The 24,879-nt window shown below is 30.9% G+C and overlaps 1 protein-coding gene across 4 annotated transcripts in view; it reads right to left on the bottom strand.

The window, feature by feature from the left end:
• Positions 1 to 6,808: 6,808 nt before the first annotated feature.
• LOC118198250 (WD repeat and SOCS box-containing protein 1-like) overlaps positions 6,809 to 24,879 on the bottom strand; it is a 60,603-nt gene continuing 42,532 nt past the window's right edge. For 3 of the 4 annotated variants that reach the window (XM_035369886.2, XM_035369885.2, XM_035369884.2), the window contains one exon: positions 6,809 to 9,848. In XM_035369886.2, coding sequence (XP_035225777.1) covers positions 9,683 to 9,848 — 166 coding nt within the window. In that variant the 3' untranslated portion in view covers positions 6,809 to 9,682. Of the gene's footprint in view, positions 9,849 to 16,752; positions 16,923 to 24,879 lie in introns of all 4 variants that reach the window. The other variant, XR_004759727.2, reaches the window with a different exon arrangement.

Below are 24,879 nucleotides of genomic sequence, written 5' to 3' on the forward strand. Positions count from 1 at the left end.
ACAGACATTTGACCATAGCGACAAACACCAAGAATGAACCAAATAAAAGCTTATAATAAGGAAAGTAATGCAATCGGCACCAATGGTATTTGTTTACCAATGCCGTAAAACAATGCACCGGGAAATGAAGGATATAACCATTTACAGGTAGAGACAGGTAGGATATTTAAAACGGATATACAGTGGCTCCCAGAAGTTTTTGTACACTTTAAGAATTTATAGAAAAAGTGCTGTAGCCCGGAGCTAAATTCGAATATAAAGCCCACTATTTTTTCATACCATCTTTACGCGATTTTGAATAAAACGAATCTTTTTTTTTTTTTTTTTTTCTAAAATTGAAAAATGTAAGGAGGCAGGACAAAACACGCCACAAAAGTGATCATACACTGAAACATTTTCGTAAAATTTCAATAAAATCAAATTATCGCTTGATATTTTTTCTTTTTTCATTTCAGTGACGTTTAAAAATTCGCTTGGCTTTATTCTTTGCTTCCTTACTTTGTTATATTTTATTTAATATTTAAAAATGGGTAACAAAGGAAACAACAAATATCATTCGAAAATGGATCATTTTTCATCATAAGGGAGGAAAAACCGATCTAAGATATTGCTGAATTAGTAAATTTATACTATTCTACAGTGCAGTATGTGATAAAACGTTTTACATTAAAGTTTACGAATACATTTGTTAGGTAGTTTTTCAGTTACATTTATTAGAAAGACTTTTACTATATTTATTAAATAAATAGTGCGTTTTTGCTAAGAGTAATTTATAGATATCATTAAAAACTTCTAATTCTCAAATATTAATTTTTATTAATGAATAACGTTTGGTTTGGTTTACTTAATTATGGCAAAGCACACTAGGGCTATCTGCCTAAGGGGAGGGATGCCTTCGTGGAGGACTTTCTAAGGGAAACTGGCTCGTATACACGTTACACACGGGGAAAACCACGAAAACGCCCATGCAACCAGCCCGTTCGCGGGATTCGAACCTCGGACCGAACTACCAGTTTTCAGCGATTTTACCGCTCGGCCGTTGCTGGGCCAGTAACGAATAAGGCAATATTCCACTGAAACTCGTACGGGTACGAAGTTTTGGGAGCCACTGTATAGTTGTAAATGTAACAAAAATTATTCTTAGTGTTAAGAAAGAATGAATATGTCAAACATATAAAAGTTCTTGAATTATCTCATAAATGTTTTGAAAACACTGTAAGGTTTAAATGCTTGTGATATTGAACGTGGTTTAGACTACGCTCAGCAAAAGCACTAAAAACATTTATAGGTATGAAAATCCTTTCACAGAGCTGATTTCAGAGAAAACGTTTCTAGTTCGTTTTCATTCCATATAATGATGACACTCATCTTCCTGCATTTTATTGAAGCAAAAGAAAAACTACATTCTTCTTAATACAGATAGATCTTTGATAACACTAATAAATTTAACTTTAACTTTTGAAAGCACTAGCATATAACTACTTCAACTTAAACAAAACTACAAGTACAGTTTTACTATCAAATCCTTAGAACATTATTCTTAGAATACTATAGCTGCCATTCCGGTAAAGCGTAACTCTTTTTCCTTTGTGACGTGCGATCTTTATTTTTATTTATCGTCAGCTAAAACTATTTTAATTTTACATTTAACAGAACTTAAGTAAATATGGATAATAATGAAATTTCAATTCTGAAAGCTTCAATGTTTGATGCTATGGTGTCCGCCGAAAACATCGCGGCAAAAACATCCCGGACGAAAACGTTGCGGAGAAAAGAACGCAAGGTGAAAACGTTGTGGTACAACACATCGTAGGAGAACAGAAAGCGAAGGGGAAAAGTTACAGTTCTAAAATATCGTGGTACAAAATACCGTTATCTAAAATAAAGTGGTATAAAAACTTCGCAATTTAAAACCATCGTCGTCGAAAATATCATTGTAAAAAATAAAGTACCCACAAATCATCGCATGACGATAACATCGCACATTCGCGTTTTTCAGGTTTTAAAAATAAGTGTATTTTAGCATAATGATCTGGCAGCGCAGAAGGAAAGACGGATTTTTTTACTTCTATATTTCATACTTTTGAATGAACCTTTTGCTGAAAAAAAGAAAACTTAAGTATTTTGAAATTAAAAATGGAAAGAAAATTAATGCAACTTATAGCCCTTAATTTTGAATTTACATAGTTAATTAACAAAGGTTATTAATAACTTAATCCTTTTTACTTCCTTGTACGTACCGCTATCGAATGCAATTTAACGATGTTTTTGCGTGATATCTGTATGTAAGGACAGAATAAAACACTCTTTTCCTCCAAAAAATTATAAAACTGCTTTAAAATAAATTCTGAAGAGAATTTTTCGTGGTGTGTGTACGTACGTATCTACGTCTCTCGCATAACTCAAAAACGAGTAGCCTCAAGAACGTTGAAATTTTGTATATGGGACTGCTCTAACGTGTAGATGTGCACCTCGTATTTTTTCCTTTCTTTTTTTCAAAGGGCCGATGATCTTTTTGTCTGTACTGTAACGACTACTGACATTTCCATCATTTTGGAATCGTTGTCAAAGCCTGAACCTTAATAGTTGATGACACTTGGGCTACTCCAAGTCTGTTGGATACTCCCATTTTTACCACGTAAAAAATCATCCACATGCGTCCTCTGTGTCATAACTATTCGGTTGTGGCACAGCGCTTACAGAGCGGTTGTGAACAACTTTACTTCTTTGCTATCATTCCTTAGGTACATTCTCGTAATTGTGGCGTACTATCGGCGTCATCTGATGGCTTTCTGTAATTTGTATATTATTCTTGAAGCAATATGTGCTTCAAGAATAATATACAAATTACAGAAAGCCATATATAGAAATATGCGCAATAGCTCGACAGGTGAAATTTTTACTTTAGAGTTCGATTCTGTGTGATTCTGAATTATCCTTAATTTATCGACAGTCCATAAATTAAGGATAATTCGAAGTCACGCGGAAATCGAACTCTAAAATAAATATATCACCTGTAAAATCACTACACACATCTTCAAGAATCATATGCAAATTTCAGGAAGTAACCAGATGACACCGATGGTACGTCACAGTGACGAAAGTGTAAGAGAGTGATATATAAGGAATACAGGCAAAGAAGTAAAATTGTTCGCAGGCGCTTTATAAGCATTTCAGTGCAATAACCGAATAGTTATGACACAAAGGACGCATTTGGATGATTTTTTACGTGGTACAATTATCGGCCGTCTGGAATGTGGGCGTACCCAACTGGAAGTATCAGACGAACTTGGAATTGCCCAGAGTGTCATCTCCAGGCTTTGGCAACGATTCCAAGATGGTGGTAATGTGAGTATACGTTACAGCACAGGTCGCCCCAGAGTTACAACGCCGAATGAGGACCGGTATTTGGCAGTTACTGCCAAAAGAAACAGGCGGAGCACAGCCTCAGACCTGTCTTGTCAGCTCTCTTCAGCCACTGGTACGACAATTTCAAGGCAGACCGTGTACAGACGCTTAGGGCAGATTGGTCTATATGCTCGTAGACCTGTCAGATGCGTTCCACTTACTGCAACTCACTGTCGTCTGCGGTTAGCCTGGAGAAGAGAGCATGCATTGTAGACACCGCAACAGTGGGCTTGTGTGATGTTTCCGACGAGTCCAGGTTTAGCTTGCAGTCACAATCTCGCCGAACTTTCATATAGAGAGCTCCAGGTACCCGTTACCACCAAGAAAACATCATTGAACGACACCGTTACGGTGGTGCAGGAGTGCTCGTTTGGGGTGGAATTATTCTGGGTTCCAGAACTGACCTGCATGTTCAAATTGGAGCCATGACAAGCCAAATCTATCGGGACGTCTTTCTGGAACATATACGTTTGTTTCGGGGCGCCATGGGCGCACAATTTGTGTTTATGGATGACAACGCCCGTCCTCACCGTGCAAACATCGTAAGCGAATGCCTTCAGTCAGAGGATATCACCCGTATGGACTGGCCAGCATTCTCACCGGACTTGAATCCAGTAGAGCACGTGTAGACATGCTTGGCCGACGAGTTGCAGCCCGTCAACCTCCTCCTACATGTCTACCGGAACTTCGGAGAGCATTGCTTTTTGAGTGGTGTAATATTCCCCAAGATCAGAACGATAATTTGATACTCAGCATGCCTATGCGTAGTACGGACTGTATTGCGTCGTCTGGGAGACATACAATGTATTAACAATCATACCAAACATGTAATATTGTTTTTTTGAAAATAGGTTTCTTTTTGTAATTTGCTCCAGGGAGAAAAAATCCCTAATTTTTTTAATAATATCAAACATATAGCATCTTTTTTTGCTCTTTACCTTTTGTTTAATAAATAAGCTTTACAAATAAGTCAAATTTGTTTTGCTTCTAACTCTTCTTTTGCCTGATTTTGCATTATCCTTAATTTATGGACATGAGTGTAGATACGAATAATTTTCTTTGGAAAGAACACAAACATAGCCTCCCATCCATTTCTTCTTTAAAAGCGACATTTAGCATGAAACCAAAACTTATCAAGTAGCGGACGATAATTTATACTTTCAAAAATATAGTTGCAGTTCAAAAAAAAAATTCCAAGCAGAAGGTTTCCCCCCCTCCCCCCGGCAAACCGTCTAAAAAATGTGCGAACAGCCTCTGTATACTTGAAAATATTTTATACCGTCTTCGGATTGAAATGGTGCGATCACTAGAATGCCTCTGCACGAAGCAATATTCCTGTCGAATTATTTGCCTTTTACAAATCATGTCAGTTTAAAGAATGTAAGAGTTTATTAAAAAATATATTGACACAACTTGAACCAAGTTTTACTAAAAAGCCCTTTGCATTGCAAAGAATCTGATACAATTGTTTCCTCTTGCTTTGGATTTAGTATATATTCCAGAGAATTTTACCTGAAATACATAACTTAAATAGAAAAAAAAAAAATCCGATGCGGATACCACATGACTTCCTTGTACGCCTATTAAATTAGACACTTTTTTTACTACACTTCATTTAAACTCGTATCTTCGAATTATTCTAATTTAATTAACCGATTCCTCAAGACAAGTGGAAAAATACCGTCAAAAATTGCAATTTTTGAAATTAAATATCCCAGTCAATTTTTGTCGTACAGCGGATAAATTTTTTGAATTTTTTTTTACATAAAAAGTATAAAATTTTAATATACGTATAGGAAGCAAGAGACTGCATTAAAAGTTAGATTTCATTATTTTTCCAAAACTACGTTATTTTTCCAAAACTACTTTTTTTTTCAAATTTGAAATTGCCAAAACACGAAAATTTTTGTCATATGAAACACTTCTGTTATTGGTAACCCATATACATACGCTGAACGATTGCGAAAATAAAAGCCAGACAAGGGATGGGTGGGTATATAGTATGTGAAAGCGTGTATATTTACTTTTGGTATTACCGATTACAATAAAAAAGGGGATACCAATCCCATATACAAAATTTCAAAGTTCTATGATTAATTGCTTTTGATTTATGAAAGATACTTACGTACAGACGTCACGAAAAAACTCATTTTACAGTACATTTTGGGGAAAATTTTTTTTTTTTTTCTGTCCATAAAAAAGAGTAGTAAAAATGAATTCGGGAATGGTTAAAATGGATATTTCCGTTGAAAGCGAAAGTTTTCCGCGATTACAATTACTTCCTTTATTCCGTAGAAGGAAGTAAAAAATACATTGACATAACACGAAACTTATTTTACCGAAAAGCTCTATGCATTATAAAGAATCTGATCCAATGGCTTTTGTTTTAGAACAAGTACACATTCCATGCATTGTACCTAAAATACATCATAGAAAAATAAAGATCATTGGCACCCCCAATTCTTGAACAGTTATTAACGATTAACGAACAGTTATTAACAGTTATTTACGATTTCATTAATTTTAAGTTTATTATGAATGTGAACATATGCCATGCAAAGATTTAACTATGCATAAAATAACCTTTGCTTTGGTGTAAATTTGAAATTATACTCTATCAATTTTTAGGCAATCAGACATAGCTTTATTCAAAATCTTTGCCAAACTAAGAATGCATTTTTACTTAATGTTAAATTTTACATTGATATACTTCCCTCAAAAGATTTAACTAAATGAGTCTAAATATGTAAAATGAATGCAATGTTTGATGGCTTTCTATCAAAAACATGAGCAACTATGCTGTCTGTAAAGCATAGTTGTTCCAATAATACAGTGATAATCATAAGTCAATAATAATAAGTCATAATAAGCTCCAATAATAAGTCAGCAGCATCCAATAATACAGTGCATTTCCATTTAAAGGCCGGCAGTCTGAAACCTGACTGTGGAATGTAAAATTTTTAATAAAGGTTACAACTGATCCATTGTAAAAGCCACATTAATCTGCAGATGACAAACAAATGAATTTCTAATATATTAAAAATAAGTATACCATTGAAAATAAGAAAAGAACCCATAGCATGCAGTGCCTTTAAAAAAAGAAAATAAAGATAAATCATTTAAATTGTTGGGAAAATAACAGAGTGACACACGATACAAATGGTTAGGAATGTCAACAGAAAAAGTTTATAAATTTTATTCACAGCGTATGGTGAAAAAACAACAAAACAAGGTTATATATAAAAAGAATATATAAGTCTTAAAAGAAATAAATTTAAACCTATTGTTACTTTTCCTAGTCTGAAAATCTTAGACGAAAAACAAGCCTCCTTACCTGTACTGAAAATGTTAAAAATAATAATTAAACAAAGATTGTAAAGAATTAAAACAAATACAGGTATCACAACTGTACAACTTTATTTCCAAAATAGAAAGTAATTGTGGACACCAGATCCCTTAAATTTATAACAAAGTTTACACTAAATGCTCAACATATCAAAAAGACAAAACATGATAAAATTCACATTTTACACAATAATGTAATACAGTATTTCTAAAACATATAATCAGTTATAATATTTTATTTAGATATTTCCATGCATGCCATTAATAATGTATCCTTTAAAATTTAATTTCTTCTTTTTTGTGTAAAAACAAATACATTTATGTACACCTTGTACAAAAAAAATAATGGGACAGTTCTATATCTCCTGTTCTACTGCACTGATTGTCAAAATTTAACTTGCGTTTTCCATGTCTCGAAAGCGTGACTTATGATATATATTAGATTTATATATAGCATTGTTCTAACATAAGTATTTTGACACAAAATCAGACCTTTTCTGAAATAACATACCAATTTTTTTCCCTATTTCGATTTTATAACTCCAATTACGCCAAAGTGTCAAGTTTTGTAAAAATTTCACAAGTAAATTTTAAAAAATTAGCTCTCAAAGTTTCAGCTCTTCCACGTTAATTAAACTTATATATATATTAATATCTCTTTTTTTTATTAAATTTATATGATTCTTCCTTTCACATTTCAAAATTTAGGTTCATTCTAAACAAAATTCGCCCTTTTTTATGATTTATCTTTAAAATTTATATTTTAAAATAATTTTTATAAATTTTTCGAAAAAACTTTATAATTACAACCTATAAAATTTTTTACCATCATCTTAAAGTTTGCATTTCGAAGCATAACTTCAAAAAAATTAAGAGTTTTTTAATTCAAAATTTCTTAAGATTTACGTGAATTTACATATTGGAGCGCATTTTGAAATTTGACATATTTATCATAAGAGATAATAATGCCAGATGTGGTTTACATACTTTGTTAAAACTATTTGAAAGTAAGTTCGTCAAGTGAATTATTCTTGGCGCAAATGAAAAAAATGCGATAAGATAAATTTTAAATTTATCCATAATGTCCAACAAAAAATTACAAATTTAATATCTAGGCATAATTAGAGCCGTAGAATAAAAATATGGAAAGAAAATGTCCGATTTTGTGCAAAAATACCTATGTAAGAACAATGCTAATAATTCATAAATTTATAATATGAAAACTTTCCGTATACCATCTCCATCTATGTTAGAACAGTGCTATATATAAATATATTATATTTATCCTAAGTCGCGCTTTCGAGACACGGAAAACAAGTTAAATTTCAACAATCGGTCCAAAAGAACAAGAGATATAGAACTGCCCCCCTTTTTTTTGTGCATGGTGCACAAGGTTACCTACACGTTTAAGCACTTATAATTTAACAAAACTAATAAAGGGAGTTTGGAGACTTCTTAATGCAGTGACTAGAAGATACAGTCAAAGGCTGCAATAGTTTTCCTCTGTGTACTCATTCAAGCTAAAATATTCATTAAAAAAAATAATGATTTCATGTTACATGATTGAAAATTTTTAAGTGTCTCTCATTTCTTCAGTAATACATAAGAATAATGAAACTATTAATTTACATCCCAAAATCAAATGCCAGGAAATTTTTAAATAGGAGTTTAAATGCCTGTAGATACTACTGATAACAGGACACATTGAAGCCCTTTTTCTCCCATTTTAAGCATGTTAAAAGTTTTATAAATTAAATTTACAATGCAACTAACAAGAAAAGCTTTGCCCATAAAAGTATTAGATTACTATTTATTACAGTACTTCATATAAAGTACTCAATGTAAAATATCTAACACACTAACAACAAACATATGAAAATTTATAGACTACAAACATCGAATAAAACACTTTTGGGAGACTATTTACAGACAGAAATATAGGATTCCAAGAATGAACAAAATATTCCATTGCAACTTAAAAACTCTTTTACATATGAATGAATAAACATAATTCTAATTTCAAAAGCCCAATAGAGGATGAGCTTTTGAAATGACAATTTTGTTCATTTAGCTTTCATAAGACTTTTAAAAAATATTGTGAAACTCTACAAAATTCATAACAGATCTAGGTTCATAATAACTACTTCAAAGAAACTGATAAAAATATGACAATATGAAATACCAAACAGCATGCAAAATCTTAAGTAACTGGAAAAATATGTGATGATTACTGAAAAATATAAATAATTTGGCTTGTTACTATTACATCAATACAATGTTTCCCACTAAAAATAAATGTATGATATTACTACATGATGGAAGTACAGTATGGAATTAAATACAATATAAACTTCACTCTTTCTTAAAAATATGAAAATGAAGATTATCTTAAAAAAAATAAAAGGGTTCTCAGCAAAAGGATAGACAAATGATATATGAAATAAGTAGTGTAACAAATATTCACAAAATGTCAACTGACTCAAGTTTAAAAAAAAAATATTGTCCCTCATATAACAGATAAAATGGACAATTTTTACATGCTGATAAAATTTTATCATGTATAACATTCAAAAAATGTAACTTTTTGTATCAAAAACTACTCATTATCAATAACATAAAATAGCTAAAACTCGGAAAAATATATGGAAAAAACCTATAATTCACAGCATAAAAAAGATTATGTTTTAATAATACTTTGCTGTGGAAAAGTAAACAAAATGCAGGGGCAAAATACAGATTCTCTTTTACCCCCTTCTTTCTTCTGACTAATTACACTGAGACCAAAAATAATTTTATCACTGCGAAGTCTTTGAAACTAAATACAAATTATTCACAGTACTTTCACAGATATTCCCAGGACTTTGATTACTGCTGTAGTTTTACTTACTTCACAAAACAATACAACCACATCCGAACAATAAAATATTTATTATTCCCATGTTTTGTAGGATAAATATTCGACTAGATGCTTTGGAATGCCCAGATTCCCTAATTCTTCAGGAGGTACTAATCTTCGAATTGCAATCCGTGTTAAATAAAGAAGAGATTTGATGCACAGTGGAGCATTCCAAAATGTGACAGGTCCGTGTTTGCTTCTGTAAAAGTAAGAAAACAAATCATGAAAAACAAAGTTTTTAAAATTTGATTTTATCATTCATATTTCTTATACATTTATAGTAAAAAGATTAGCAAAAATTATTACATCAATAAAATAACATAATAAGGAAAACTTTAACATTTTCAAATACAAAAATCAAATACCATCTAGATCCATATTAATTTTTTTAAATGCAAAAACGTAAGATGGTATTTAATCTTGAGATAAGACAGCATAAAATACAACAATAATAATATAGTATACCAATTACAATAAACAAATTTATTTTTCACATTTCTCTGCAGTGTAATTAATTAAAACTATTCAGCAACATTAACATGCCCCCTCCCCCCCAAAAAAATTAACAGTCCCAGTTACCACTGTCCTTGTACAACATATTTATGATTATATAATATTTATAACTTTGTACTGTCAAAACGTCAAAAAACTATGATAAAATTCCAAAAAGGAAATTTAAAATAAAATTTTGCACTATTCACATATTTTTTTTTGTAAAAATATGATAAAGTTTCTTGCTTTCTTAATAAAAGTATTTTAATAAAAGGAAGATAATTGATTACCAAATGACACTTCACCAAAGATGAAACAAATTGTTCTAGATATAAAAAATGAAATAAACAATTTTCTCAGATTTCAACGAAAATTATGAAAAAGTGAACAGAACCCACATTATGAGATGCTCAGTTTTGCTTAGAATCCCTCAGTAAGATATTGGAGCATTAGAAGCCTGATGAGATAGATTTTGCAAGTGTGTGTTTTATGTTTGACTTTTTTTCTTGCTATGGAAAACAAATACATTAAAAAAATTGCCTGACTACCTGAATTGATTTTTCTATCTAAACTGGCTCTACAAATGTGTAGCATGCACATTTACAAAAGGCAACAAAACTGGCCTAAACTACGCAATTAAAATGTAGTTAATTCGCAATGGAAAGGTAAAATATTCTATTTCAAAACACGACAGAATTTCTAGAACTAGCCTTATTTTTACTCATTCATGTTCTTGAAGGGAAAATGACATACGAAACAGAGACTGAGCATTTCAGACATTTATGCATAAAGCTATTAAAAATGTTCATAAGATTTACAAAACCCAATGTATGCAACAAAATATTTTGAAAAAGATTCAAAATATGAAAAATAATCTATAAAATTAAACCCAAACAGGATGTTTATCATAACAAAAATTTGGTTATATCTATCTGAAAATAGAATGCAAGTAGACAAGATAATAGTTAACCTAGAAATTTAGATTATTACAAAACAAAACAGGAAACAGGTAAAAGAATAAAACATTATTATTTAGATCACTACAAAACAAAACAGGAAACAGGTAAAAGAATAAAAAATATGTTCTGACAGAACAACAGTTTTTATCTCAAGAACAAGAGGATTTTAGAGGTCTCAGACCACTGTGTGCAAATTACATTTTTGTAAATTCATAAACACTACTAACAAAATTTGAACAAAACTATCAAGCTTCAGAAAAAACACCCCCCCCCTCCAATCCAAAAAATCTGAATCTTCAGTAACATAAGGAATAATTACAGTAGATGACAGGATCCAACGAATTAAAAAAAAAGACAGCTGAAAGTAAGTTATTTGAGGCTATTTCAGCTTACAGAAACATCTTCACTCAAATTATCTCTTTCCGTCATTTTGGATGATTCTTCTGAGACAACCTTTTTATTCCTTCAACATCAAATTACATTGTGCATATGTTTTATCTTTATGCTTACTAACACAAAAAATAGTACTTTCTTATAAATTAAATCACTCTCTCACCTATTTACCTCACATTTTCAGTAAAAGAAAAATGAGAATCATATAATAACAATATTTTATCTTAATTAGTAACCAATAAACACATTTTAGGAAGACTGTTTTTATTACATATACTTAAAATTTGATTAAATATTAAAAATGTTCAATCAGTTCCTAATTTTGCATCAATAACTGTCTAGAATAAAATATGAAATTAACTTGATTATAACTTTCCCAAGCTTGAAACATGAAAATTTGAAAATTGAGTCCATAATTCTGACCATTTTTCATACATAAAATAATACCATATAGCATGTATGTATAGGCAAGTATGAAGTAAAAATAAGATTTGGCTTTCATCAAATTAAAAGTTTTTAATACACTACTGAACTATTCAAAATGTCCAAACAGCTATCAATAATTACTACTATTATCAAAATCTGCATTATATTAATTATGATTTGTTACCCAAGAAACCAGCATAACACGCAATAATTAAAATATGTCTAAGGCTTATGAACGTAAAAAAAAAAAAATTTAATTCAGAATATTTTTAAAATGCTCTAAATCAAATTAACTCTCCAATAATACTTTTAAAACAAATTAAACAAGACTTTCTTTAACTTATACTTATTATAACATATTTCCTTTTTCTTTAATGTTTCTTAAATTTTTGTCATCTTCATCTGTAATTTTGAAAATTGTGAGGTTTCTTTGGAAATAAAGGATTTAATAAAGTGTACTAAAAATTACACTGAATTAAGATTGCTTTAACAGGTAACAAAAAAATTAAAAAGTCCAACATAAAAAGTAAATAGAATATTATATTTGAGAGATTTTGATTCTAAAATTTATATTTATTAATAAACAAAAACATGGGACATACAGTGGCCCTCTCATACTCATAGATAATGCATTCCCAAAACTACAGCGAATAATACTGACCACTAAACATAATGCAATTTTCATACTATACATAAATGCAATAAAAATTTAACAATTTTGCTCAGCAGCAGCTTATAAACATTAAATGATATAATAAAAAGAAGCATACTGTACTGTACATATGGAATGCACTTCCTTTTATTTCACATACATGAAAATAAAGGATAAAGGTTTCATAAGATTTTAGTATAATCCAAATTGAAGATACAATACATTTCACTGCTTTTTAGAAAGTTGCCAAGTAATGAAATTATATTACACCTGACTTACACAGTATTCAATGTGCTTTCAAAAGATAACTGAATAAAAAAAATTATGTTTTGCCATCAAAGCACAAATAAACAATGAAACAAAACACTGAACTATGGAAGCCTATCTGAGTTAAGAATTGCAATTACACTTGCAGGAGAATTTCAGGAACAACTATACAAGCTGTTGTATGCTAAGTCTATTAAGTGAAGTCCAATGTGAGGTGATTGGCTGGTATCTCAAGATCAACTTTATCACGTAATTCAATGGTCTTTATCTTCATCATACAGAAAGATGCAAATTTTCACACCTGTTCTTCCAACAAATATTTTCTATATTTGTATGAACTATGAGGGCCTGCTTCAGATTCTAATATCAAGTATTACACAAGCATTTGATGAAAGTTTTGCATGTGGAACATCGAACATGTCATTGAAAATATATATAACCAACTGTGAGAAGGGGCAGCAAGTAGTTGGGAATGTGAGCAGAATAGACATGAATGCAGACCAGTTAATGGCTAAAAGGTAGCCTATAGCAACATGTAAGAATTTGGAAATAGTTTAAAGACATTAGTGATGTATGCATCAGGTCAAGGTCAAAAATGTGCAATAGCAAGTTCTACCATAATTTGGCAATGATTGCTAAAAGAATTAGACAACTGATGTCAGCCAAAATTATAGGGAAGCTCACTGCAACTATGACAACTCAACTATCCAGATATACAATGAGTAACAGGTTGTGTAAGAGTGAACTATATGCAAAGAATCCATGAATTGTGTCCCATTAATCTGTACCACACGACTGGCAGTTGTGTAAAATGCACACAGCTGCCAGTGGTGCTTAATATCATTGCAACTGGGATACCACAGGAGGTAAGCCCTCTTTGCCAACATATCTCATTTTTGTTCAGAGAGTGAATCCATATGTATTACAATCTGAAGGCAGCAAAAAGCAATAAGCCTGAAAGCATCTATGAAAGGCAATAGCATCATTTTGAATAGCTGCACTGACCTACACATTCTTTACCAATGCAACTGTTAATGCTAAATTATACACAGTTGATCCTTTTTAGCTCAAAGGAGCGTTAACTCTTTTAGTCTCAAAACGGCATTTTGCTTCGATTTACTTTCTAAACTGTTGCCACCAAATATTATCGCCATGCATTATATTTAAAGAAACTAAATAATGAAGAATCTGCATAAATATTTCTCACATTGAGAAAAAACAACAGTACCTAGAGCCATCAAATTTTGAATAACATAATCCTCCAACCGAACATGGGCACTTAAAAGCCAGAATTTTCAATTTGCTTTATTGCCTATTTCAAATTTTGCAAAACTTTAATGAATTTTTTATTAATAAACTCAACGATTTTAAAGTGAGCAATGGCAAAGCTGTTCAAAAAAATATTATCTCCAGCGACTGCCTATCATAAATTCTTAAGATATGCTGTTTTTAAATATTTTGTGATGTTGAATGACTTTTATGTGGTTTAAGTGCGAAGAACATGATATTTAATAAATAAAGGTGACACATAAAATGTTAGGCATAATATAAAATCTGAAAGCTTTCAGATTTCTTTCCCCTCTTCTTTTTCTTTTCTTTCTTTCTTTCTTTCTTTCTTTTTTTTCTTTTTTTCTTTTTTTTTTTTTTTTTTTTGTGTGTGTGTGTGTGTGTGTTTGTTAAAGGTTTAGAGAAGCAATGGATAACAACTTTCTCCTCATGTATGATAATGCTTATCCCCTTCAGGTAGCACTAATGACCAATAATCTTAGAGATTATGGAATCCAACTGAGGGAATAGCATGTATATTCTGCTCTGATAAAACACTTGTAAGGTGCACTAAAACACTGATCTGCATTGCTGCAGGCTCCAGCTAGCACTTTCCAGGACTCTTAAAATGCTATTCATTGCTTATATGCTTTATTACAGCAGGATTTCCTGGACAATCTAACATACAGCATGAAATTCACTGTAAAGCTTGCAATTTAATCAGGGAGGAACACACATCCTATTAATATTTTCTCATATATAAAGTGACATAAGGAGATGATACAACATCAGCTTTTCCCTACCCCATTTTATATCACATTTCTTATTAGTCCAAAGCGGCAATTTGCCCAGAAGGACTATTAATTTCATCTTGGCATTTTGCATTGATGCACTATAAGCAACGTTTCACTTTTCAAATTGTTGCCACCAAATAATATCACCCTATATTATATTTAAAGAAATTAAAATGTATGTTGTGTTTCTCGCATTGTGATAAAACAACGACACCTACAGCCATCAAATTTTGAAATAAATAATCCTCCCGCGAATATGGGCATCTGGAAGTCCAAATTTGAAATCTGGAATTTGTTTTACTATCCATTTCCTATTTTCTAAAACTTTAACGAATTTTTGATTAACAAACTCGAGGATTTCAAAGCGAGCAATGGCAACATTGTACAGAAAAAACATTTTTATCTCCAGTGTGCAAGACTGTGTATCGGCAATTCTAAAGATATGCCCATTTTAAAATTATTTTGCTATATTGCTCTTGAAATGAATTTCATAGTTTAAGTGCGAAGAACATGGTATTTAATAAATAAAGGTAATACACAAAATGTTTAAAAAAATGTCCTTCGGACATAATTTAAAACCTGAAAGCTTTCGGATTTTATTTTTTTTATATCTAAATTATTATTATTATTTATTTTTCAAAAATAGTTAGTATAGTAATAATAGAATAATTTTTAAAAAATTTTCTCACTAGTGTTTATTGTAAAGTGATCAGATGTTTTCATTTGCATGGGAGATACTCATTAGTTAAAGGTGAACACATAGTTTTTATTATCACTAATTACATACAAAAAGTGAAATTATTTTCAACTGAAAGCTATATTTTTCCAAAACTGTGTAGTTTTAAAAGTAATTTTACACTTTTTTTGGATCAAACTCTTTGCAAAGAACACTCAAATTATAATTAGCTTATATTAACCTTTTTGGCGTTTCAGTTTTTCATCAGTTTTTCTCCAATGTCCTTACTTTTAAATGTTGGCCTAACACATTATTCTGCTGAGTTTTTAATTTTATCATTTTTAATTTCATATAAAGAATATTAATTATAAACAAGTTATATATTGTACCTAGAATATTTAAACAAAACAAAGCTGGATTCACTAAGACGATGTTCAGTATGTTATAGTATATTACTGAAACTGGAAAAAGGCAGTTTAAGAATTCATCAGCAAAATCACATTTTGATTATGAAGGGATAAATGAAGATAGATTAATTAAAAAGGAAATAAGCTTGGCCAAAATTGAGTTAAAACAAATAATGGAACTCCAGCTACATTTCCCAAAACAACTTTCAAAATTTCTCAATAATGCAGTATTTTAGGGACGAAGTATATGATTTCCTTTATATTAAAATAATCAATATATGAAATTTCCAAAATGAAACACACATTTTGGCAAAAATGCAACATACTACACAAAATTCAGAAAAATACACAGTTATGACATTAACCTCTCACAACTTTCATGTTTTTAAATTTATATATCACGTTTCAATTAATATAGCTTAAAAATATACACAGAAAGTCATAATTTGTGCCTTGAGCATTTTCAGTAATTTAGGAATTTTATCATTAAAATAGCTAATGAAATTCTTAAAAGTAAGTATATAAAATTGGCCAAAACTTAAGACAAGATTTTTCTTGTAATTAATGTTTAAAAAATTCCCAGCTTAACTCTTATGCAATTAATTATTTTTCTAATTTTCTGAAATCTTAAGAAACTGAATATCTTGTTAAATATACACATTTGAACTGAAGGCACATGAACTAGCATACACATGAATGCAAAGTATAAGCACGGATGTACATAATGGTATAGAGTAGACATATAACAGGCAAATAGGTAAATCAAATTACTGTGAACAATAAAGTGCGACAGCACTGAGCGTAACTGCGACAATCCAATGCAGGTTAAACACCCAATTTCACGAAACGAGGAACCGAAATGCCACTTGGCTTCAGCACCTTGGCGGCTGAAGCGTAGTTAGTGTCGGCCTACGGCTCTTGGGATTGCCGTCTTTCATCCACTGCAAATGAAAATCATTAGAGAAGAACAAAGCTAACAAAAACTTTCATTCAAAGCCATTCAACTAGTCTTTCACACTGAAAACATAGCTTCAGATAGCTGCAGTATAAAACATTTTTCATCATTTTTTAGCACGACAGAAAATTACTCAGAATATTCTAAAAGTTTTATTATATTTTATTAGAGAGGAAAGGGTATGCATTACATTGACATAGCACTTCGATTTCCATACATACAATTCCTGTATTTTCATTTAAAAAAAACAATTATTTTAAATGACTATGTTTTATTTAATTGTATGCTGCAAAATATAGCTTAACTTTTAATCACATAGCCCATTGGCTAAAATTTACAAAAACCGTGAAAATAAACTTTTTAGCATAGATAGAAAATATTTCAGAAATAAGTAGTATATAGCATTCAATTTACAGTATTTTAAATTATTTCTCATAATGTCACTTTTCTAAATATGTAGATATTGCTATGCAGTATACACTGACTACCAATAAGTATTTGGACACCTATGCAAATGACAATATCTGCAGTCCTAAGGTACTCCACCGGTATATATCGTGTAGGAAACAGCATCGGCTTTAGTCGCATGCAAGATGCCTCGCAGTTCGGAGCTCTCTGATTTCGAGAAAGGTATAATTATCGGGTATCACAAATGTGGCCGATCCTTAAGGAACATATCTAGCGATCTGAAATACCCAAAATCGACAGTGGCCTATGTGATTAAAAAGTGGAAGGTGAGCGGTGATTGTCGGAATGTGCCCCGAGTCGGCAGACCAACGAAACTGGGAGATAGAGACCGACGAGTGCTGTCCAGAGAAATTCGGAAGAACCGCACCCAACTGATGGCCCTCATCCGTGAGGAGTTTCAACAGGCATCCGGGAGTATTGTTTCAATGAATACCATCCGTAAGGAAGCACATCTGCTTGGTTTTCATGGTCGTGCTGCTGCCCATAAGCCTTTGATCACAAAGTCCAACCTTGCTGCTCGGTTAATGAGGTGCAAAGCACATCGAAATTGGACTGTAGATCAGGGAAACCGGTTCTTTGGAGTGACGAATCAAGGTGCACCCGTTACCGTTCGAATGGTAGGGTCTGGGTCTGGCGTCTACCCGGAGAACATCTGCTGCCAGAATGCATTGTGCCAACAGTCAAGTTCGGCGGAGGTGGAATTATGGTCTGGGGGTGTTTCTCCTGGTATGGGCTAGAATCCTTGGTCCCCATTCATGGTAAGTTCAACTCCGATGCTTACTGCACTATTTTGGATGACAATGTGCTTCCTACGTTGTGGCAGTTTTACGGATTGGACGCCTGTTACTTTCAGGACAACAATGCCAGTTGTCATGTTTCGACGTTAACCAAGGCTTGGTATGGTGCCAATGGAGTTCATCGAATGGACTGGCCTGCCCAGAGTCCAGACCTGAACCCTATCGAGAACTTCTGGGACGAGTTGCATCGCCGAATTCAAGGGTGCGCTACCCGTGCAAAATCGGTGAAGGAACTTCTATGTTTTCTCCAAGCTGAGTGGAAGAAAATACCACTAGCTGTCATACAAAGACTTGTAGAAATTATGCCCCGGAGGGTCCATTCTGTAATTACTTCTCGTGGAGGCTCTACCAACTATTGATTTTGAATAAAGTTAGATTTTCTATCACAGGTGTCCAAATACTTATTGGTAATCAGTGTAGCTCTGGTATAAGTTTCATGGCTGATTTTATTATTACTATTATTTAAATTAATAATTTGGCCAAGGACTAGAATACAGAATGAATTATGGATACCAATGATTAAGTATATAAAAAATAAGAGAGATGCAAATACTTTCCAGCCAATTTTTAAAATGGAATAAATACTATCACATGGTGTACGAAGTTATTCTGACTGTTACATTTTGATGCTACTAATGCACTGAACTATAAATAAATACATATTCATAACAGCATTTAAAAAAATTGCACAGTTAATTGAAGTTCATCCATAAAATTTACCTTTACACATTAATATGGCAGTATAATGCAGTACGTACCACTTTACTGCAGCTATCAAAAGCTATAATTATCAGTGAAATGTGAAATCTTGCAATCACTTCCAAACATTCAAGCTGTATATCTGTAGCTCCGATAAAAATTTATTTGATTTCTTCTTTAAAGTTTGATATTAGTCAATTTTGAATTTGAGATTAAGCAGCCTGCAGCTCAACAATGACACCATAAAGCAAAGGCATATATATATATATATATATATTATTACTGTCACAAATATTTAAGCAAATAAAACAGTACTACTAAAGCCTTTCCTCAAACCAGTTAAACTCACTTGTTACATTTTAATGGTTAAACATTAATTCTATACATGAAGCATATGAAGGCAAAAAAAAGTAACTGTAAAAGCGTAACAATAATTTATCATCATCTATTACAAAACACTCACTGAAATATTACGACCTATTCACAAAAATGCATATACATAATGTGGCAAATAAATAATGAGATTTTCATTTAAAAAAAAAAGTCCTGGAAAGCTCATGAAAAACAAATTAACTATACTTTAAAAAGGTATTTATCAGTTAATTAAGCAAGTAATTTTTATAGCTAAGAAGATAATTTTAAATGCTGAATTTTATATCATTTAGTCAAAAATCATTTTTCCAGACATGTATTGCATCACAATGAGCCTTCACCCTCATCAGTACAAATACAGGAATATTTGACCCGAAAACAAGTACACATTATCAACCATTCACCATATTCACCAAATTTATCCCACTGTGGCTAGTTTATTTTCCTAAAACTAAAAATGTTTCTCAAATGATGTTTTTTTTTTTAAATATTTAAATAAATTGAGATACCTGTCGTTAAGGCAGCACACCCAAAAGCAGCTTTCTGTATGCATTTCCTTTTGTGAACTGGTTATAAACTGCTTACATTAATGTAGGAGGATCATATGCATTTAAAGTTAATGACTTTAAAAAATAGTCTTGCCGTCACATTATCTAAAATTACTCTAAAAAGAATAATATAAGATCAAATAAATATACTTCATATAACATGAAAAAGTTAACTTTTTTGTGCCTTCATTACATTTCTCAACTATACTGTCATTTCTAAGGATAATGGGCTAAAAAATTTGCTCACTTAAGGGGAAAAAATTTATACATGTACTTACATGAACCTGCAAAAATAGCACAATATATATAATTCACTAAGTCACTGCAAGGAATAATATTTAATTCTTATTTTCATTTTATTTATTCTACTATAAATAAAAGTGGTGAAATTTGCCTTTGCTTTAAGGTACTTAAGCAAGAAAAGACAAAGCTACTACAAAATAAACCAACAAATAAATTAATTAAAAAATAGCAATTAAAATTAAGAACTTAATGCAAGCTGGGAAGGGAAGAAGCATTGTTCAGTTAAATGCTGAAATGATTGTTTTGAAATTTTAATGTTTGAACTAAAATGGTAACCTTCAAAATGTAATGAATGTTGCTGTTTGTTGTTTACTATTCTGATGTTGTTTCTTATCTTCCTAATCTTGAATCAGATTCCAAATTATGCCAACAAATTTTTACATGTCCAAGTGTCTAATAATGACTAAGGCATTGGGCAGATACTATATATTTACAATATTACACACATCCATAGCTTCTCTGTAGTTTGCACCTATACCAAAGGATACGATAGCCAGAGCCACTGAAAACTCACAAAAACAAAGATGATAGAAAAACAAAGATGATAGAAAGAAACACTTATACATTTTGTTCTCAAACTCAATGAAATATAGACATATATTTCTATTTTTCAAAAATAAATATTAACAAAGTTACCTTACGAAGAACTTAACAAGGCTCTTTTGCAGCTCAAACTGCTACGACTTAAAAGATTACAAAATTAGCTTTAGTTTATAGAATAATCTTCATTATTACACTGATAATACAATTTAATTTTGTACTTTTTCATATATATTTAAAAAAATAGGAAATAGAATCTAAAGAAAACATGCATCAAAGTGAGAAACATCCTCTACAACGTAACAAAAGATTAAAAAATGTAAGGTTTGCTGCAAAAAATGACGTAATCACTTCCGAAATCTGTTTATCAATTTCACGCTGCTCTGCAACAGGGGGATGAAACACCGCGGCGCGCAATGAATTGGAAGTTGATCTGTCAGCACTATCCTTATCTTGAGGGCAGATGTTTTTATTTTATTTGGCTTATAATTCCTTACTAAATGTAGTATGTCATCATCTCCGTCTTTGATATGATGACTCTGTCTTTGATATGATTTAAATCAAATTCCTCGTCATTATAATTTGCTTTCGATAGTACAGAAAGTGACACAGAGGTTATTGAAGACGAAAAAATTTCGATTGACAAATTAATCGGTATTCTCGACACAGCAATTATAGGACTTGAACAGCAGAGCTTTGTAATTGAACAAGAAATTATGTCTGTTTATAGCATTAAAGAGAAAGTATTATCACATAAAACGAAGCAACTTAAACAACTTACATTGAAAGAAATGTTTAATAAAGTAAACAAAAAAAATATTAAGCTTTTTTTTTTTTTTTTTTTTTTTAATTTTGATACCCTTTAGATCATAATTCTTTATTTCATAAATTACGGTTTCATATTTTTAATTTTATAATTTCTGCATGCCATCTTACCAGATTTAAACTTATGATCTATAATCCAGAAAAATCGATAATCCGAAGTCCCGACGAGTGCGGATTAACGACTTTTGACTGTACTTTTGTTGAAATATGACAAAAGAAATTTTTCATGTTTACAATATTCCTTTACTTCATACAAGGAAGTAAAAATGAAAGGTCAGAGCTTTTAGGTACAGTTTGTGTGTATATTACATTAGAAAGTCAATTCCCGTGTGTTAATGTTAAGGTACTAAACACTTAACTGCATTATATATCTCTGTCTCTGAACACACACACACAAACACAAAAAAAAAAAAAAAAAAATTACAGAAAAACATTTCTAAAAATTCAGGAAAAAGAAACTATATTAAGTAAATTAGAATAATGTCTTTTTTCATCCCATCTTGATTCGGGCTGCATTATTCTCAGCAGAATTTCACACTGTGTGGTGATATTATTTCAGAATGCAAAACTGATTTAAACTCACTTTATCATGCATGATTCAAATTCTTGAAATTTTACTGATGATTCTGATGCAGAATATAACAATATTTAATTAAATATTCTAAATTTTAGGCTCTTTGGCTGATTTTATTTTGTAATTTTCTTACACTTTTATACTGAGAAAATCGTGAAGCAGGAAGGAAAGCTTTTATTTATCATAGAACTTTTTAATATGATTAAGATAAATTAATAATTAATGCACACACTAGTGCATAGATAAATGTAGTAATTCGCCTTTTATTGATGTAAAAAAAATTAATGATATTACTAGATTAAACATTGCTAGAATCTTCATAAAAAGTTCTAGATGTCTACAGTAGATTAAGAGAATTCAGATCAAATAAAATTAATAAGAAAAATAGTGCTAAAAATGGTGAATGGAATTTGGAATTAAAGTTTCATTAATTTGATCAATTTTATTTATTACTGGGAAATATTTTTAGCAGTTTTCCTTAGTAAAGGCTAAAAATTTAAATACACAAGTGATAAGAAATTGGAAAAGCTGGCACTATGCACACATATACAAAGTTATTCAAAAAGATTTCACAGCTAAATAATATATCGATCTTTAAAGACAGTAGTCTCAAAGTGGCAGCTTCAAAGCAATTTTATGAGGCCTGTGAATACATTTCAATTCTGCATAGATTAGCAAAGATTTCAAGAGTTTAATTATTTGAAATCCAAATTTACATTATTTTCATCAAGACTGAAAACAAACACTTCTAATGTAAAAATCTATAAATTAATCTAGTTATAATGAGATATAAATCTTATTCAAATATTTGAAAATAAAAGATTTATTAAATTTTATTTCTACTTGTCAAAAAATAAGCACGCTCAGTTATAAATCTTTGTATGAAGAATAAACACTTTGTTTGGGAATACATATGAACAGCTTTTTTTCACACCGAAAATGAATAAGAAAAGAGTTCAAATGAATGATGAATACCTACAATCTGAAATGAGAATAACTTCAAGTATTTTCCCAGTATACCCTGTTTTCTCCAGAACAAACAAATTTTTCATTTACATACAAACATATGTATTTTCACTAATGCATCAAAGAAAAATTTAATTAATGAGAGAAAGAGGCTAGGTTGTCATTACTTATTTCCATGTACTGTCCCACTTGGAAAATTTTCATAATTTGTTTTATTTTAAATTTAAATTTAAGTAAGTACTTAAACATATTAAATTTATTTTAAATAAATGCCAGTCTAAAATATTCATATTTAGCTGTCAATAGTTTTAACTATAAAGTGTAACCAACAAAAATATCTTGCAGGTATCAGACAATAGATTTCAGAGAGAAAATAAATTTGAACTTTTGTCCTTTACATTATTATTATTATAATTACCTATGCATATTTCATAACACTTAGTAAGGAAAATCTAAAATTTAGTTGAAAGACCTTTTTATTTTGTTGGTAAAAATTTTCAATTGCTAAAAAAAAATCTGGTCCATCAGCTGTTTTCAGATAGTGCATTCAGCACCCATCAACGCGTTTGAGGCCACTGCTTAAACAAATAAAGGAAATAAGGCTGTCAGAATGATAATTTTGATCATGTGACACCTACTCATAAAGACATACAAAATAAAAAATGTGCACCACATGACTTCCTTGTACGGACTATTAAATTATATGCATTTTTTGCTGCATTTTATTAAAACTTATTTCCTAGAATCTCATTAGAGATATATTTCTCATTCATTTAATTCAGTTCTCACTTCGTTCCAAGGCGAAATACATAAAACTTAAAAATGCCTTCATTAAAAAATAGAAAAATATAAAACACCCAGTTATAAAACAATTAAAATTAGAGTTTTTATGCAAAAACAAGCAATTCGGCCAGCGGACAAGAAGGCACACTTTTTGGAGCACAAAACTGAAAATTTACTTGTGGTCCCATTCGGCAAAAATACACTGAAGGTGCAGAAACTGACTTAATTCTCTCCTTAACTTCCTTATGTTTCCTACTCCTACTTCTACTTCCTTATGTTAAGTTGCAAATGTAAACAAACATAGCTGCTATGGTTAAAAATAATAATAATAATAATTAGGCTTAAACAATATTTACACTGTTGATAATTCTACAACTATTGCATACAGATTAACTAAAGGCATAAAAACCTTAACTGGAAGATAAGAACAACATACCTGAATAAATTGTAAAGCCAAAATTGCACAATTTACCAACATATAAGAATTAAAAAAAACTGAGCTCACGAAGCTGAGTAACAGAGTGGATATACATTACATATTGTTACGAATTTGGTATTTAAAAAGCTAATGTTAGTTCAATTATAAATTAAATGGTTTTATTTCTCGCGCAATGCAGCGCGTGACGAATATTAAAAGAAAGCTAAGCAGGAAAATTAAAAATACAAGAGCGCGTGCATTAAATGAATAAATATCTCTTTTTGATTTCGAGAAAGTACTGGAAAATTCTAGCGCGTGATTTTAAAAGCTTATAAAAGGAGGAAAACATCTCAGTTTGTAGTAGTTGCTTAGTTTGTTGTTGTTTAGAAAACTGCTGTTGTTGATTATAGCGAATTCGCGGATTAGCGTTCTTTAGCTGTTTTGAATTACGTTCTATTGTACATTTGAGTAGTTAAAAGATAACTACTGTGAGATATTGTAATACTGCATGATAATTTGAGAAAATTTAAGCATTTTTGTTGTAATAATAATAAATTTTTATTCATTTTTCATCGGACTTGTGCATTCATTTCATAACGAACCCGTACGCACGCAACAATATATATATATTTACATACTTTAGGTGCAGG

The sequence above is a fragment of the Stegodyphus dumicola genome, chromosome 7 (assembly GCF_044657685.1).
Source record: "Stegodyphus dumicola isolate Sdum_Otavi_A_Nest chromosome 7, ASM4465768v1".
In the NCBI taxonomy this organism is placed as follows: Eukaryota; Metazoa; Arthropoda; class Arachnida; order Araneae; family Eresidae; genus Stegodyphus; species Stegodyphus dumicola.